The sequence below is a fragment of the Ciconia boyciana genome, chromosome 7 (assembly GCF_034638445.1).
Source record: "Ciconia boyciana chromosome 7, ASM3463844v1, whole genome shotgun sequence".
NCBI classification, from domain to species: domain Eukaryota; kingdom Metazoa; phylum Chordata; class Aves; order Ciconiiformes; family Ciconiidae; genus Ciconia; species Ciconia boyciana.
The window spans coordinates 14,226,241-14,245,068 of record NC_132940.1 but is presented as its reverse complement, the minus strand read 5'-3'; the positions used below and the strand labels follow the sequence as shown (position 1 = coordinate 14,245,068).

At 35.0% G+C, this 18,828-nt stretch overlaps 2 protein-coding genes across 20 annotated transcripts in view; one reads left to right on the top strand and one right to left on the bottom strand.

The window, feature by feature from the left end:
• The window catches only part of FUBP1 (far upstream element binding protein 1), a 36,772-nt gene that overhangs the window by 14,246 nt on the left and 3,698 nt on the right, over positions 1-18,828 (top strand). For 4 of the 7 annotated variants that reach the window (XM_072868921.1, XM_072868924.1, XM_072868923.1 and 1 more), the window contains 4 exons: positions 796-924; positions 1,601-1,675; positions 7,090-7,235; positions 9,735-9,782. In XM_072868921.1, coding sequence (XP_072725022.1) covers positions 796-924; positions 1,601-1,675; positions 7,090-7,235; positions 9,735-9,782 — 398 coding nt within the window. Of the gene's footprint in view, positions 1-795; positions 925-1,600; positions 1,676-7,089; positions 7,236-7,606; positions 9,708-9,734; positions 12,335-18,828 lie in introns of those variants that run through there. The other 3 variants (XR_012043591.1, XM_072868920.1, XM_072868922.1) reach the window with 3 other exon arrangements.
• Positions 3,335-18,828, bottom strand: part of NEXN (nexilin F-actin binding protein) — a 34,023-nt gene continuing 18,529 nt past the window's right edge. For 4 of the 13 annotated variants that reach the window (XM_072868926.1, XM_072868937.1, XM_072868931.1 and 1 more), the window contains 5 exons: positions 17,410-17,610; positions 15,934-16,155; positions 14,626-14,811; positions 13,802-14,162; positions 3,399-3,475 (listed from right to left, as the gene is read on the bottom strand). In XM_072868926.1, the coding sequence (XP_072725027.1) occupies positions 3,414-3,475; positions 13,802-14,162; positions 14,626-14,811; positions 15,934-16,155; positions 17,410-17,610 (1,032 nt within the window). In that variant the 3' untranslated portion in view covers positions 3,399-3,413. Of the gene's footprint in view, positions 3,476-12,427; positions 14,163-14,625; positions 14,812-15,933; positions 16,156-17,409; positions 17,611-18,828 lie in introns of those variants that run through there. The other 9 variants (XM_072868927.1, XM_072868928.1, XM_072868929.1 and 6 more) reach the window with 5 other exon arrangements.

Genomic DNA, 18,828 nt, shown 5'->3' with positions numbered 1-18,828 from the left:
GTTCTCTAATAGTAGATTTGTAGTTTTTGTGGATTGCCAATCTGGTAATGTAATCAATCTCTGTGATTCAGCAAGAATAAGCCATTCCTAAAGGCTGTATGTGAAAAACAGAGAAATAAGGCTCTAGGAAGCAGCATCGTTGGCCTACCTAGATGTAGTTAAAAATAAGGGAAGCATGGAGATAGCTGCAGAAGATGGAAGTGTTGCTATTATTTGTTACACTAAAAATCTGTAAGTAAAAAGTGATGCTTTATAGCCATGTATGGGGATTCAGGTTCTTAAAATACTATGTGTTTCTGTATTTTACTGTTACCTTAAAGTTTAACTGACAAGTATTGCAAATAGCTAGTAAGATTTGTATTTTTCTGTTTCAGAAATATGTATTTGGCATGCCGCCTCTGCCAGTGTCATTAGTGTGAGGTTTACAAAAGTAAAACCACTGAAGTTGTCTGGTGCTAGAATGATTAATTGTTGCTACCACTTAGTAATGTGACTGTTTAAATAAACTTGAAAATCTGTTTATCACATTTAAAAATTAATAAATTACATTGTAGTAGTAAGGGTTCTAGAATTTTTTTTTAATCTCATCAGTCCTATGAAAGTATGCTTTGTACGATACACTTGTCTGAAACCTGATCAAAAGTTTGTGCTGGAAAGAAAAGATACTTACAGTGTGTATGTGATTATTTGGTTTAGATGAACTTTTTCTTGGAGGAAAATATGAGTGCTTAGGACAGGGTTAATTGAGGATAGCATTCTGTTCATACTACTTTTGCTTACATTTTGTTTTCATAGGTAAGCCAGGAACAGATCCCAATTCAGCAGCGTGGGCAGCTTATTATGCTCACTACTATCAGCAGCAAGCACAGCCACCACCTGCAGCCCCTCCTGGTGGACCAGCTACAACCCAAACTAATGGACAAGGTAGCTGTTCAGTAAAATGGATAAATTTCTCATTGCTGGGGGTGTAGATGGCCCATTATTTTTTATTGTTGTCTTCATATATTGGGTAGATTTATTGTAAGGTAGCTGGTTTTCTTGCAAAACTCTTGCTTACAGCCTTCAACATTGCTTTTCTTAATTTCAGCAGTAATGAAGGTAATGTATTTATCTTGTAGTATACTCCAAAGAGAATTTTGCGGCAACTTGGGCTGACTTAATTACATCTACATAATGCAGTCAGTCTTAAATAAAAATGGAATTAGCCAAACTGTTGATTGTCATTTGCTTAAACAGTTGCATCACTTCCAGTGGTTTTAGGACAATTACAATTGTAGTATTTAGTTGTATTAGTATAGTTGTTGTGCCTGGATGAGGCTTACCACTTAAATTGTAGGTAGTATTTTGTACTGTGAGTGCTGTGCATTTCCTGGATCTTGAAAACATGCTGAACACTTTAAACAGTTCTCTGTTTCTTTGTGGTGTCTTTTACTAAGTGTTTATATTTGTAGTAGCTTGTACCACATAGGTTTTATAGTGTCAGATTTGAGTGATGTTATTTGGGATTGTTACTGAAAAATTCAGCTGATTATTTGTAAATTGTTCTATGTATGAAACAAAATCCAGTAGTTTAATTTTGACTATTTTTAATGTGATTCAGGAGATCAGCCAAATCCAGCACCAGCAGGGCAGGTTGACTATACCAAGGCCTGGGAGGAGTACTACAAAAAAATGGGTATGTGTGCATATATTTTTCTGTTGTTGCATATTAGAATGTTTTAGGACTCTTGCATATCTCGTTTGAGATGGGGTTTTTTACCCCCCCAAAAAAAAAATGCAGAATCCATGTGTCTTCTGAACCATATACTGCTAGAGGCCCTGAACCCTGCAGAAAAACAGACTTAAAAATTTGTCTTGTGTTTAAGGCATTTACTTGTACTCATGCTAGTAATTAGCGTTGCAAAAATACTTCATACCTAATGAGATGTCTATATTTGATCATTGGGAAACAACATATTTTAACTACTTCAATCTGAGTATTTTTAAGTGTATTTTTTGAGTGTAAGTTTTGGATTTTAACTTTGATCTACTTTATGAAGCTGTTGTTTGTCTTGTTCAGTAGTTGTTTCCTAATGCTCTTTAAGATTACAGATATTTTTTTTTCTTGTAACTTGTTTTCTGTGTTCCAGGTTATTAAAGCATCATAACTAGCTTTCATTTATATCATGCCCTTTTTTAAATAGTATTTGCTTTGCAGCACTTAAGATCTGTGTTTAAACTGCAGGTTATATGTTGTTGCTAGCTTTTTCAAAATATTTTGCTTGAGCTGACTTACAAAACTGAAGTGTATTTGCTTGTTAAGTTGATGATTTCATCATTTACTGAATAAGGAGAGAATATGTGGTCTTGATGCATTGGCAGAAGGTGCTGTTATCTTTTAAACTATGGGAATGTCTTGCAGGTCAGTGTTTTGTCCACAGTGTCCTCCCATGGATATTATAGTTGATTATAGTTGGATATAGTTGATATTAAGGACTAGTGGGCTTATGAATGCCGGTGCTTTCCCTGGTGTGTCTGTTTGACCAGATGTTATAGCAGCATCTAGTTCGGATTTTTTGTTTGTTTGTTTGGGTGGGAGGGTTTGGTGAGGTTTTTGCCCTCTTCCAAATGCACCCCATTTTCTCATGGAATATTAAAAAGCATTTGGAGTTAAGATTAATAGCATGTTTAATTCCTCTTCCCAGCCTTCTACCAGGTTGATCTCAAATTACTTGCCAAGTCATAACTACCTTTATTCTTCTTTATTTTGGCACAGCATAAGTAATGAAACAAAACAGAAAATATATTCATATTACTTCAAGAATTGTGTATCAGACTAAGAAAATTGCAACAGAACTCCCAAACGTGTGATTTTTAAGATGTGATGGGCCTTTCCATTTTTCCTCTTCCTGTTTCATTTAACTACTTTTTCTCAATTTACTGTCTCTGTTAGTTCAGCTCACATTCTTCAATGCAAAGTTGTGGGGTTTTTTCCCCACTGCCTTTTTAAGAATAATGTAATTTGTTGGTAGGGGCTCTGCCATCTTTCTAATGTGCTATCTCTGGAAAGCAAAGTCTGGGTTGCACTAGTCTTGCATTTGCTCTAATTAAGTAAGAGTTACTTATAAGGTGCTGGGACAGAGTTTCGGGAGCAAGTCCAAAGAGGAGTGTGAACCCAAAAAAGATAGACATTGGGAAATGTAAATAATTGCTCTTAAACTGCAAAATTAAAAAATCCCAAGACAACAGTCAAATAAAAGGGAAAAACAGAAGGGCAGCTCTATCTTCATTTCTTTTTTTCTAGTTTAGATTGAGTTCTTTGCCTGAGGGAGAGCTCTTGATGTCTGGACCTGTATAACTTGGCTGTGTAAATCATGAGAACTTTTTGCTTCTTCAGCATGTAGAAAATCTTGATATGGAAGATATCATTTCTCTTAAAGTCCACTTAGTAAAGAGGAAGAACTGACCAAGTGAGGTTGAAGGGCAGAGAATTCACCTAGAGTTGATTTAGTGATAAATTGAGGTGTTTTTCCCCACCTCCTTAAGAGCAACGTTAAGAAGTAGTAGAAGATCTGACAAACAGGAGTGCTGTCTATGAGCATGTTTGTGTGGTCTCCGGGCTCTCAAATACAGCTGCTACTGTTTGTGCTTCCTACAGTACTATAATGCTTCTGTCCCTGTTAACTTGTGCAAAAAGGGGAAGGTAGGAATTACAAGTCACTCACTCTTCGACTCTTTCAGATTTTTCACAGCACGGATAATTACACAAACAGCTGTTTTGGAGAACTGCACTGCAACTTGGGACTTGCTGAGCCCAAGCAGTTTTATTTTTGCTGCTGAAGAAAAACTACTTTGATAATCCATGTGGCAAGCTTATGAGGGTGACAGTACTGAGCTGAACAAGTTGGATGTGATACTGCAACTGGTGGTCTGGATTTTCTCATACTTTAAGTATGAGTGATCTGAAAACTCTAAAGCACTCCTGAATATTCCCATCAAAACCGTAATACTGTTTTCCAAAGTGGCTTCCTACTGGTGCAGTATGACTGCTAATCACAGAGAACATTTTCCTATTTTTTTCAATATATAGAACAGTGACTTGAAAATAACCTGTTTTCCAACTCACAAATATAGTGGCAAAGTCCATCTCCTTTTTCATACTCTTGTTTTGGTCAGGGACTATTGCTTTGAGTAGCAAATACAATTAATAATAAGACTGAAAAGCTAGTAAAATTATTCATGCACTCTGGTATGTTACTGTACATGGATCTTGTAGGTGACCCAGACCATCTATTTGCTTGCTACCCTACTTCATAAATTCAGAAAATTTTGTTTTAAATTTCCATTGAGTATCACCAGGTAAGAAGACAGTAGTTTAGATTTTGAAGGGATACAGATGCTGTTATCTTGAATTGGAGACAATAGTATTTTTGTTTTTCCCTACGAGAGCTGAAATAAAGATTTGCGTAACTGGACCCTAAAAATCTCCAAAGGGTAACAGTTCCCTCTAAACATGAAGTTATATTTTAGTAAATGATCTCTATGTCACCGTAAGAGTTTGTAAATTTATCATTTAAAGTTATTCTAGTATATTGTGGGCTTGATTTATAGTTAAAGGATTCCATAATAACATAGTGGAACTGTTCTTTAATGATTCCTCAGCATTGTAGCAGGAAAGAGTTCAAAGAACAGTTTTATTTTATTAGAATCAGCCTTGATGATTTGAGTAGTAGAAGAACTGTAGAATCATCTGGCATTTTCTTTCTTAGCCTTTCTTAATGGGGAGATATTCTGTGTTTCTTGTATTTCTTTTGTATGTAGTTTATCAGTCTTGTTTGTTAGTGTTCCACTTGAATCTGGATATTAATGAGCATGTACTGTTTCAGTGCAGTTCTGTACACTGAAAGGAAGCTTTTACTAAACCACTGAATTCCATGTGTAGGTTCAGAATTACTTGCAGTACTTAGCAGTGGAATGATGCAGCTAAAATACATTGAATTTTTACTAACCCATTTCAGAACAGAAGTCCAATTTGACATCTTTGAGTAGATGTTAAACTTCCTATGTTTGATTTATTATTTGAATTTCAACACTGCCTTGGGATAGCTGGCTGAATGTCAGAAGATTTTTGGGTCATAATGCACAAAAAAAGCCTTAGCTTTGACATTCAGCTGTGCTGACAGCTATGACATAGCTAAATAATTTGTAAGTAGAAGTATTATCTCATAAATTAATAGTGAACTTGCAAAAAGCGTATCCTGGGATAATTTGTAACCATATTAAAGATAATTTTGATTAAAATAATTGATCAGAAGTGTAAATTGTAAGTTGTGGTAAATTATAAGTATAAATTTTAAAATGTGATTTCTGCTCTTAAGATTTGAAATTTAAGTAAGGTTTACTCTATAACCCAAAAAGTGATGGAGAGGGTTTTTTAATATATCTACAGTGTAGTGGAAAAACTGTAAGTTGTGTAGAGGGTTGGAAAATGGAAGATTGTATTTTGAAGACGTTCAGGGTAGCACTTTGCCAAGTGTTAAGATTCTCTGCTCACACTTAATGTTTTTGAGAGGATTGGGAGAATATACATATATGTAAGAAGGGAGTGTGGACAGCTAGTATTCATGTGTATTTTCTGTGTAAAATATTTAAAAAACAAACAAACAAAACAAACCTTCTATCTGATACCCTAGAAAACAGTTCATTAGAATCCTTGATACTCATGTTCCACCGAAGGTTGCTCAGTGGTCTTGTATCCAAACAAAAGGTGAGGTGGTTTCAGGTAGAATTGAAAACTTTCAGCCCTCGTTGCATGGAAGCTGCCCCTTTTTCTTGATAGCAGAACAGAAGATTAGGTGCACGTGGAATTGCACAGGGTGCAGGCTTGCATTTTGCTTGGATTTATTTGATGTAGTGGGATTGGATGTGGTGTTTGGGTTTTTTTCTAGTATCCTAGAAAAAACTTGGAGGTGGTGGTTTTTCAGTAGTACCCTAATTCTGACTGTAAAACTTTGATTTGAAAAAATAACCCTTTAAGAATGTAGATCACAAAGATGTCATATCACAGTAGTAATAGTTGTTCTGTTTTGGAAGTTCAAGAAACGTAAAATGAAGCACTGCATATAAAACCCTTCTGTCTGGATGCATGCAAGTGTGAGGACAGATGATTGGATACAGAGTAGTGTTCTGCTTACAGTAAGGCACATTCTGCTGTGGTAGCTGCAAAAGCATCTTCCAGATAAACAGTTGTGAAGAAGGTAGTGGTAATAAGTGAAGTGTGTTTGCTGTTTCTGAAATAAGAGAAGGTAAAAAGGAAGTAAAGATGTCTGCGACAAACCTTCCTTGGAAGAACAGCATGACTGAGGGCCTAAAAAGTTGGCTGTAACTTATTTTTTGATACACTGAAGAGTCCTTGTGTATTAGTCTATCGCCTTTATAGAGTTTTTAAGCTGCAAGTTGGTTTTGTTGGAAGGACCGGTAGTTCTCAGCTGTAAGTCTGGGAGAGTGTGTGTGTGTGTCTATATGCATGTGTGTACACACTGTTATTTCTAGAGGATCAAAACTTAAGCAAAGGTTGGAAGGAGAAGATTCAGGACTATATTCTGTGGTGGAGTAAATGTTTACAAAAATTAATGCTCTTTTTGAAAAATGTAATCTGCAATAACCTAGCAATTGCGTTAGGAGGCCAGAATTGGGGGAGGGCATGAATTGGTGTTTGGTGAATTAATTAAGGCAGTCTGTACTTTTTGTAATGCACCTAGACTGACTTTATCTTATTGTAATCTCACCTGTTGACCTGTATTTTGATTTAAATGCTACTGGTTGTTCAGGTCAGTTTAGGTCAGTAGGCTTTAAAGACTTTTGCTCTGGAACATGATTCAAGAGGTGGAAAAAACTGTTCTTATGGTTTCTCAATTTTGCTTTACATGGGAATCATTACATTAAAACAATAGGATGAGTGGTTAGGTTAAAAAAAAGCAACCACAAGATTGTTCAAAAGCCTTGGAGGAATATTGCAGGAAGCTAGGTGATGTTTGTTAGGCAGTGAGATTTTGAAATCTTCTCATTTCTGTTGCAGTAACAAAGCTATGTAATTTTAATTACTTGTAGGTCAAGCAGTTCCTGCCCCTGCTGGGGCTCCGCCAGGTGGTCAGCCAGATTACAGTGCGGCATGGGCTGAGTACTACAGGCAACAGGCAGCATATTACGCCCAGACAAGTCCACAGGGAATGCCACAACATCCTCCAGCACCACAGGTATAAAGTTTAAGTGTTTTTTGGCTGGCTTCCGTTTCAGTGGTTATAGATATTTTTTTGCATGTCTCCTGCTTTGTTACCTTTGGAGTATGCATCTTTTTTTCTAGCAAAATAACTATCAGAATAATTAAGAGATGACTTTGTTTACCTGGTAACTTGAGTTCTGTATCTATCCATATGTTTGGTGATTATGGTTTCTTTTTTTTTAAAAGAAAAACTTTCTCCTCCCAGGGTTTAGAAAACCATGCAAGAAGCCACCACCATTTACATTAACCAATTTTTCTTTCTTAAAGGCTTCACTCCTGAGTTAGCTCGATTTAAAGGATTTTCTTTAACTTTTTGTGTATCTCTTATGTATCTCTTCTGCACAGGGCCAATAATAAGAAGTGGACAATACAGTATTTGCTTCATTGTGTGGGGGAAAAAACCTTTGTTAAATGTATGGATGCAGACGTCTTGATGAAGATCTTAATTTTGTTTGGTTAAAAAAAATAGTGTTTTTGAAAATGTACAAAATATCTATCACTACTGATAGGAGGTAATATTTCTGTGTAGAAATGAAAAATGGTTTGTTTTTAGTATTAGTGTAGATGTACACATTCCAGCAAATGTATTTGCAATTATGTGGTCAATGCTTTGTGATATAAATGTACTTTTTCAATGTATACTTTATCACTTTTAAAATGCCTGTTTTGTGCTTTACAATAAATAATATGAAACCTCCTGTGTCGGTAAGTTGGATATGTGGGTATATAAAGAACGAATTATAGGATTGATTTGCAACGCTGAATCAAGGTACCTGTACACAAAGGAGATTTTTTCCCCCCATGAAACCTTATTGAGTTTTAAAACTTGTCGTTAGCATGTTTTTCCCCTCTTGCAGAATAGTTGTAGATGGAGGATCTCTTTCATTCATTGTATTTTGCTGCCTAGCACCAGTGATCTTGATACCTTAATTTTCTTTCTATTTGATTAAAACTGCATGTGTCTAAGAAGGTGATCTTTTGGCATACTTCCATTGCATTAACAGTGAAATTTCCTTTTATACATGACCACTGTTTCAGACCTGTGCAGCTGCTGTAACAGATAACTTTTGTTCTTAATTGAATACTTCAAAACTGTTCCTGTATAACGATTTTATGGATTTTTCAGACTAGCTATAAAATTTAAGTGTAATGTGCTTAAGCCTTCAGTTTAAAGCAGTCCACTTCAAAATTCAGTGTAGAAAAGTCAATGTGGTATGCATAGTAGTTACAAAAATTGCATCTGTCCTTAAAACGCTGTTTTGTTTGAGTGGTGGGGAGTGGTTGAGAACTTCCTGCAGAGCAGATAACTTCTGTTTTTGTAAATACTCAAGTATTTGAATCAACTTATTATTTTTTTATATATACTTGAAACTTCTTATTGCTCTAATGCTCATACTAAAAATCTGATTCTCTTGAAATCCTATGTTTGCTCTTTGCATATTTATTGGCTCTTTGCATATATTAGACTACATGCAATACAGTCTGTCTTGCCATTGTCTGTTGAAGTGCAGGTTTGATCCAGCCAGTATAGAACTAGCTCTATAGGGGTGAGGAGGACTGTGCTGTGTATCATCCTTGATTGTTCCTTCAAGGAGCATTGCACTGTAAGTACATCAGAATGACAAATTGATGAACTGCAACAGTATCTTTTTGTCAATGTTCCACATAATGAAAATGCCATACTTGTGTGACTATTATGTTGGAATACAGTGCTGATATCTTAGGAAATCATAATTGCTTCTTAATTCATAAACATAGGTTTGTGTGTATATATATACATACACATAATATGAGCTTTGTGGGTAAGTATTCCTGAAACGTTTAGCAATAGCTAAAGAAAATCATGTTTCTGTTTATCTGAGTAATAGTTTTTTTTATTAGTACTCCTGAGACAGCTGTATCATTCAGTGTTTTAAGGTATGCCTATCGTAACATTGAAGACTTTGGAACCACTTTTTAGACAGAAGTTGTCTTTGTCTTAAGACAGTTTGCAGATATGTAGTGATGTAGGTATGTTTTAAATAATTCTATAACTGTTACTTGCTTTATCTTTTGGAACACCATATTGTTGTTTTGAGAATAAATTTTTTTAGGGTGGCTGCACAGAGAGGTAAAAGTTAAGGCTTGAAAATTGAAGTAGTTTATTCAGGTAATTAGCAATGTATGTATTGTGCTGTAGAAATAGAAGGAATTATTTTTATCCCTTTTAAAATTAGGAATTATTCTGGTAGCTTAAAGGCTAGGACAGTATTTGCTATCTTTAGTGTAGGGTATGAAGTTTAATAGTTCAGATATTTTGCATGGTATTTTGTAGATAACCTTATAGAATGGTGCATTTATTATGTACTAAACTGAGCAAAATTAAATTCACTGGATTCTTTATCATTCACAAAATGGAGGCTGTTGATTTTGATTCATTTAAGGTATAAAATCTTTATTAATTGCAAACAGTGCAATTATTTATACTTCACAGTGCCTTCCCAGACCTTCCACCTTAGGTTCTGCTGCAAAAAAGCAACAGGTAAGCACAACCTAAGGAAGTATATAAATTAATATATTTCAGTACATTAATGTTGTCCCTGTGAGATCTTTGTGGTTGTGTATTGAAAAGCAATCTGCTGCTTCCCCAAATGCATTGTTACTCACGGTTCCATTTCAGTGGAAAGTCTTTTAAGTTTTTAAACAACTGTTTATATTTCTAGGTAAATATGTTTTTTTTTAACTATTTTTATTTTTATTTTTTAGAAAAGATGAGTAGATTGCAGTAATTAAACTTGATCAGAATAAGTAATTTTTGTTATTTTTCCTCAAATAGCTAATTGTTGCAATTAAAGAATCAAAACCTTTAAAAATATGCAGTAATTACTTTGGTTAGAAACGTCAACAGCCTTCACAAACGTTTTTTATAATAGGGCACTATTTCCACTCAAACCCGTAAGACCTAAATATAAAGAATATGACTTCCTTTTATCACTGAACTTGATAACTTGTCTTACAGTTATAGTGTGTTAGTGGAATTTTTAGATAACTTAGTTTGCTTATTCATACTTGACATGGTAGGAAAACAGATGTTGGAGTTTCAGAGATTAGTATGTTTTAACTGAAAAAGCATGTGCACCAATTAAATGTTAACAGTACAGCAAATAATATTTTATCTATATAGCAGTCAGTGTATCCTGTTTCTTGATACTTTAACTGAATTGCTGTATAATTTGATAGTTAAAATGTTTGTATGTCTTATAGATGGTCTGGTACAGGTTTTTGTTTCTGGTTTTTGTTGTTGGTTTTTTTTAATAGCTTAAAGTAAAGCAGCATCTATTTGGTTTTTTGTTGATTATTCTGTTTCTAAAATGTGCTGCTCCTCTTACAAAAGTCCTGCTTATCTGTACATCAAAGAAAATTATTCAAAAATACTGCCTTCATTTTCACACACAGTGCTGAAGATGCTGCAAGCACCAAATCATAGCTCATAGAATCAGGTCCTGAGATAGTTACTACCAGTAAAGAGGAATCCTTTGAGTGTATGCCATTGGTGAGCCGATGAGCATGGACCATAGAAGGGCTCCATGTAGAAGGTAAAATTGGCAAAAACATAACAGATTTGAAATGTATCCCATACATAATGGTGTAGGGTATAATTTTTGTTTTGATCACTTTTCATTCTTTAAAGTATTATTTGTTTGACCATAAATGTTCCATAATCTGTTAAGTTTTTTAAACTGTGATTTAATAATATGAACCATCTATTTTAATTTATATTCTTCTAAACAGCCAAGCTTAGATATACTGAATTTTTGAACTAAATTAATAGTTGTGCTTCAATTTTTCTCAAGCCACTTAATATTTCATCTGTAGTTTAATATGTAACTTCATTTTTGACGTGAGAAAAGGTTAGGTGTGTACCATTTGGATTTTGATACTGTGAATTTAGTGTTGGGGTGAGTCATTTGTTCTCTTCCTCTTACATGATACTTTTTTCTTCAACTGTTGTTGCTAAAATATCTTAACAGTCTTTCAATTGTAAATTTAGCCAGTGGGAGGAGATAGAGAAGAAAAAGCCAGTTTATTGGAATGTTGCTAGTGTGTGGAAGATGAGATGTTCTTGTGTGTAGCGTTTGAGGTGTATCGACTTCTAGCTTTCTCACTGCTGGGCTTACAGGCATCCTATTTTGTGCTAAGCATAGTGTTTATTTTTCAACTCTGTCTCCAAACTTATAGTTCTTAGGAGAATGGAAAATAGATTATTGGAGTTATCCTGATCCAAAAAGATAACTGGACTCCCTTAGACATGTAATGAACTTGTCCAAAAGGTGACTTTAAATGTTTCCTGCTTTCCCCCCCTGCCGTAGAGTACCACAAATTAAGTAGAATGTGAAGAGTACGAAAAATTTAAAAGGAAGCATAATGTTCAAAGTAGGAAAAGCATTTTCATATCACTTTCTGCAGCCTATACTTCAATAGGACGTGAAATAAAATGTCAGGTGGATAATCTTCAGTCTGGCATGATCATAAGTCCTGCATTTAAGTTGTCCAGGCAGACAGGATCATTATTCACTTGCACATCCTATCTTGAAATAGTTCATCTTTTTACTAGTGGTATTCTATTGGATGATAGAAACTATTTCTCCCTTATTCTCTTCCAAAGTAATTTTTAAGTTTTCCATTGCATGCTGAAAGCTTTTTATTTTGCTTTTTTTCTGGAAGTGGGGGGAGGAAGGGAGGACTGGGCTTTTCAGAAAGCATACAGTTGACAGGATTCCCTCTTCCCTAGTAATAGCTTATAAAGCTCTTATGTATGCACAAATATTTCTCTTGCGTGCATGTGAAATGCCTTTTCGTCCTGAGAAAAGTGTTCTCTGCAGAAACTACCCGTGTGTAAAAAGAAGATTGGCTTTAAAAGGCAACTGTGATGGGAACAGTGTCTTAGGGAGATGCAGCTTGGACTTGAGGTAAATTGAATGCTTTACAAAAATGTGGTTTTGAGCTTGCATTGACATTGTATGTAATATGGGTATACGTTAACTGTATAATGTTTTTTTGTATGGTTTTTCTCAATAAATGTAAACTGATGGATAATAATAGCAATGTTTTTGTCTTTTTTTTTAATGCTCCTATCCCTGCCTTCATTAGTTTGAAATAACAGCTTCAGAGGAAAGATATTGCAGCAACTAGTACTTCTGTGAATGAACATCACCCACATGAAATAAAGTAAAATATATTTATATGGCTATTAGGATAAATATTCATTCAAAACATCATGCAGCTTATAACCACTTTTTTCTAGATGTTTCTGAATTTGTGACTATTTTATTGAGGCAAAAGAGTGACTTCCAATAGGTAACTGTACAAAGAGCAGTCAGCAGATTAAGCCACAGGAAAATTTCTTTTTTAAATGACTGCATAAATCTAATTTGCTGCAGCTTACCTTATCTTTATGTTAAGGCTTATACACATGTTCTTTAATTTAAAATGTGACTATTGTTTGTAAAATTACTCCTACAGAAGCTTAAGCTAAGCTGAACAATTCAGATGGTGTTAGCATAATGCCATTAGTGTTGATATCAAGAGGTCTTAGAGAAAAATAGTATAGTAGCCTTAAGAAGACAATGTTTAGAGATGCAGCAATAAATTTATTGCATTAAGAGAGAACAAAGATGGAGAAGTTAGGCACTTGCTGAAAGTATTTTTCTTAAGCGTGCTTCCTATCAACTTAGCTATGATAGGCTCATATTTTGTCACCAACTGTTCCTGTATCATTTAAGCAATGAAAAAATTAGGAGTTTTACAAGCAAATGTTGGTACTATAAAGACTACTACAAGCCTTACTGAGATTGTTTTTACTTTTGGATTATCAACTGCATAGGTTGATAAGAGCATAACAGTTTAAATGCAAGCCCATTTTAAAACAAAAGAACTAATGCTCTTTGAAACAAAACAGGAAAAGTGAGCAGTTATGTAATCTTTTATTCTTTAAAAATAGTACACTAGGGTTTTTTAAAATCATCCATAAGTATTTCCTTTTGCCAGTTCAATGCCTCTGGGATAAAGTAAAACAGCTTAAATATTCAGTGTTCATGCAAAATATACCAATAGATTTACACTACTACACAAGTTTCCGGATTGTGTATTTAGCTTTATACTATTACACAACAGTTGGTCTTCAAATGTGGGAGCACTATTATAATTCAGCTTTTTTCTTTAGTTGATCTTTCATACATTGATTCCTTCTTTTTAGCCTTTAATACTGATTTTTGTATTGGGCAAGGAACCTGGACACTCTCACAATCTGAAGGTTATTCTTATCTGATGCAGGAATGGCAAATAAATGCATATCCTTGCTTTCTTTAGTTGGCCCCATCAGAGAAAGAGATGATGCAGTAAAAGTTTTGAGGGGAAGAAAGATTCCAGCTAAAGTAGAGCATTAGTAGTCATCAGCTAGAAAATAAAAGGGTTGAGAGAAACAGATAATTAGATTTTCATAATAGGAAAGATGCAAGAAGAATATTTGAGAATTAAGCAAATTAAAATGCTAACTCTTACTTTCAATGGTGAGAATACAGGTGCTAGCAGATGTGCCTCTGTTGTTGACTGCTTTACACATATATTCCCCTTCATCTTCTGGGAAGGTTTCTGGCAAGTAAAGGCAATAGGTTTCTCCTCTTTCAATATATTGATAGTCCTCAGAGTCCTGCAACATTTCCCCCTCAAACCACCATGTAACTTCAGGTTTTGGTTCTCCAGTAATTTTAACTGTAAATCTCACTGGCTCGCCATCAACAACTGATGTGTTTTTCAGTGACTTCTTGAACCAGGGAGCTCCAGATCGAGCTTGATCCTCTTCATCTTCACAAGTAGAACCATTAATAATGCTTCCCTCTTCTTCTTCTTCCTCTTCCCTTTTCTGTTTTAAAATAAGTCAATTTAGAACACTTAAAGTGGCAATAGCAGTATGACTGCTAGTGGTATGTACTTGATTACAGAAAAGTTACCATGTTTCTCAGAAGGGGAAATGCCACACCTATCCTCACTAGATAACATAATGCACTGAATCTGGGTATGGAACAGGCAGTAAAATGGATTTTAATGAGGCTGGAATCTTGGGGTAAAATATAGGCATGAATGTAGCTTCCATTTTCAGACTATTCAAAGGATATGACGAACTTTCTTTGCAGTATCTCTCTCGTACTCTTCAAGAACATGTGAAAACACCAAAAGCTATTCTACATTATTGCAGCAATTCATGGCAGCTGTTAAAACAAGTATAAAGTTCCTTTCATACCTCTGGCAGTGTTGCCATCAGTGGTAATCAGAAGCTAAGTTAAATGACACTTAGGGCTGACGAAAAGGTACTTTGTAATTTATACCTTCTGTAATGCCGCATCAATTTCTTTTTGTTCAAACTGCATGCGTAGTAATTTCTGTTCTTCAATTCTTCTCTGCTCCTCTTCTTCCCTGGCTCTTGCCATTTGCTCAAAACGGGCTTTCATGTTTACTTTATGAGTAAATGGAGCCTCAGATTTCTTGGCTGGTCTCACATCTACCTCATCATCCTTGGGGGAAAAAAAAATTAAAACATAGGACTTAACTAATTTATTACCTTTTAAATGTGTATAATAATAAAACTAGTTTTGTAGAGCAGTAGTTGTTCTTAACTGAGCAAAGCCACCAGAATGCTGTTTTTGTCAGAGGCTTGGTTAATGTTGGGTTTAAGATCAAGTCCTGTAATTGTTTATCCCAGGAATAGGGCAAAATACTTGCAAAAGTTATTTCAAAAATGTTAGGTAGAAAAATACTCCTAAAGACTTATTTTCATATAGAAGTTGAATGCTGTCTTGTGGCAATGGTAAATCCTTAGTGACTTGACTTTCATGCCATGATGGTATGGTAGCTTCAACACCTAACACAGGTTGACCTTATAGAAACATAATTACAGTGCCAGTCATTAAATTAAAAGCTCAAAAATAAAAGATAGGCTTTGAGCTGATACTGAAGTGACTGACTACTGTGGATAGGAACTTCAGAATGAGACTCAGATCAGGCTTACTACTGTTAAGTTTCCTGCACTGTCACATGATTATGTCATGAAAGCTCACATTGGTGTTTTGGGCCACAGAGCATAGTGTTGATTTATTGGTTAGACTGATAGCTTCATTTCTTGTTTTTCCCCTCTGAACAAATGTGAGAGGTTCCAGTCTGAAGCACAGATAAGTAGGCATCCTTCTCTGCTCTACCCTGAGAAATGAGTAAAGGTGATAAAAAGACTTGATCTTCAAATAGTATTGTTTGGTTTTGGTGTTGTGTTTTTTTAATTTATACAGTAGAGAATGAATTAGAGTTCAGAAGGAGAAGCAATTCATGCGATGATTAATTCTCAAATATGAATTTCAAAGCCTCAGGCTGGCAGGTTTCAGGTTGTTAAGATGCTGAATTGAGGACTTTGAGCAGAAAAACAGATCTCTGCTTGGCCAGATGACTGATAATAAACTGGTGCTGTTTCCTGTAGGGATGCTGAGGTGAGACTTCCTCATGCATCCAAAGGAGGGAACAGGAAAGAAGGCAGAAAATAATTTTGGAAATACAGCAAACTTTGGTGAAAGCAGCAGCATTGTCCACTGCTGGATCATTAGTGTGCTAGTTAAGTATATCATTAACACATAGAGAATGCAACCTACCTCTTGAAATTTTTCAGCTTCCCTTTCTCTTATTTCTTCATCCATTGCTCTTCTCTTCGCTCGCTCTTCTTCAATCTTCTTCTGTATTTCTTCTTGAGACAATTGTCCTATTTTTTCAAACTTGCTTTTTAAGTTCTTTGCCTGAATAGAACCACTTCTTTTTAGCTTTATTAATTCTTCATATTCTTTGCTTAGCTCAAAAGTTTCAGACTCTTCTTCCAGCTGTTCAGAAATTACAGAATGTGTAAGATGGAAAATGCCCTAGTTATTTTTACTACCTGTTCTCCCCACAGATAGGTGTAACTTAATACACTTGAACAGTTCTCTTAGTTATCTGAAATCAGCACAGAGACTTTTTGCCCCTAATTTCTTTTTTTTTCTTCACTATTCTCAGGATGACTGCATTTGTATCACATCTAAACCAGATACAGATTTTAAAATATCTGGCTTGAACGTAGCCTTTGTTGAAGGATTGTTGTCACGAACCACCCTTCACAGACTCAGAAAACCAGTCACCTAGCAATACAAAAAACTTAGTTATCCCGGATCTGTAATTTACCTCTCTGACTTGCAATTGATACGAAATAATTTTCTGAAATACACCTACTTTGTTAAACAGAAAATTATTACTTTTTTTTTAATTCAGTAAAAAGCAAATGAGATTTCAGGATGTCATGGCTGGAAAAGAAACAGCAGTTCTGGATCCCGTAGTCAAACTACGTCTGAAGCTGTAATTGTTGATATTTTACCCCCTCCTTTTATGACCTCTGACTGGCAGTAGAGATGTATGTGTATTTTAGTTGGATGTCCCTGTCTCTCCTTTCTTCCCCAGGATGTAATACAAAATCTAGTTGAAAAGTTCACAAGCTAGAGCCTTTATTACTCACTCTAGCTTTGTTTAACAAAAATAAATACATACATGTACTCCTCTAACATTCAAAAGGGAATAATAAAGAATTGCCACCCACAACCAAACCAAATTGAAGCGTAAAGTTCATGTACATGATGTTTTAGACATTTGGTATGCAAAGCAAATTTTGTGTGTGATTTTTAAAATCAACTGTGATGGTCTTGAGCCCTTGATACACTGATTAGAAATAAGCTGAGGCCGCTGTAATTCTTTCCTAATTGGTTAACACAGCATTCCTTTGAGGAAAAGCAAGAATTTTGCTCTTTCCTACTTGCGTTTTTGTATATTCAAACTAGATGTTTCTGTTCTCCCAATATTGTAAAAACTACATAATCGTTTTAGTAATACTGTGGAATTTTCAGAAGTGACTGTAAAATAAAATTACAAATTTAAAATGGTGTTTTTACTTTAAGGGTGGCAAGGGATAAAAGCATGTTCCCATAGATTAGTGATAAAAAATAAGTATCTTATTATATATATAATGTTATAGATTTTTAGTAATTAACTGAAATGATCTATTATATTTTTATTCCGAGCATGCTTAACATATCCTTTGATATACAAACCTCTCCCATTTCTTGTCTCAACTGTTGAAATTCTTGCTTTTCCATTTCCAACTTTTGCCTACGCTCTTCTTCTGTGCGTCTCTTTTCTTCTTCCATTTTTTGTCTCAGCAACTCCTCAAAATTAATTTCCAGTTTACCAGGAATGAGAGATTCTTGAGAAACTGTTTTAAACATTTCTGGTGATTCATCATCCAGCACCTGCTGGAAATTTAGAACATTAATGATACATCCTGAAGGTACCTGTGGTGAAACCACAGCATTGTTCAGACACTCCTAGTACATAAAGATATCAAAGTATTTTGCCACATCTGCCACAGTACAGCAAGATGCAATATGACAATGTAGGTATTCCTTCAATGTTTTGGGAGGGAGTGTGTTTCAGGGCTTTTGTATTTGACTTTAGCCCTTTATTATTACAATGCTAAACTTTTATAATGAAGATTTAGGTGTTTATTAAAATGCGATCTTTTTTGCAAGATGATGGAGAGGATGTCCTCTAAATGCAGCTTTGGGACTTCATTCCTGTTTACTTCACAGACTATCATTAGACTAAGTGCTTGTGTTTAAATGTCATTGCTCTTAACACTGAAGTACATACATCTGTAATCTTTTTTCTAAGGGAACTGAATCATATTCCTGCTCTTAAGCAATATCAGTATTCCCAGTAAGGATAACTGAACGGAATTTTCTACAAGAAACTCTTCTTGTGCACAAATGGATTATACTAAGTTATGTTGCCAGTTCATTGCTTTGTACAACCCCACAGCAAGGGTTTCCTCCTTTCCCTGTCCTTTTCTCAGGCTTCAGAGTAGGGCTGGGCTTTGGTCATTCATGAGCAGTTCGCTTATTTTGTAGGCTAATTCATAAGAAAATGGTAGGGCCTAGGAAAGGTGATTTTCATTACTTCAGGAAGTGTAAGAACAAATATCTTATCAGACTGAATTTGTTGAAGCAAAGCATTACTAAAATATGAAGCTGTATGCTACAAAAATGGCCAGGTAGCATGACATGAGTTATGCAGGAAGATTTTAAAATAACAACTTGATAAAACCTACATAAATGTATGTTTGTGCCTGTAACTATGTAAACTTATTAACAGATTTTCTCAACAGGAACATTCTGTAGATAAATGTGTGAGATGAGGTCAGACACTGATCTAGAACTGTATGATGAGCTTTAGGCACTATTTAATCAGTGCATTTGAAAAGCCTTGTGGCAAAACTGAAGAGCCCAGTGTGCCTTAAATTGTAGGCATTCCCAATAGTAGTAATCAGTCAAATGCTAGAAAGAATTAAAGCAGCAAAACTATCATTTGAGAAAGTGTTTAGACTAGCTTTATAAAGAAACAGAAAATAAACATTTTTTTAAAGATTCTTTGGCACTCCCTTTTCTCTTTATTGCTATTTACTGCCATTGTAA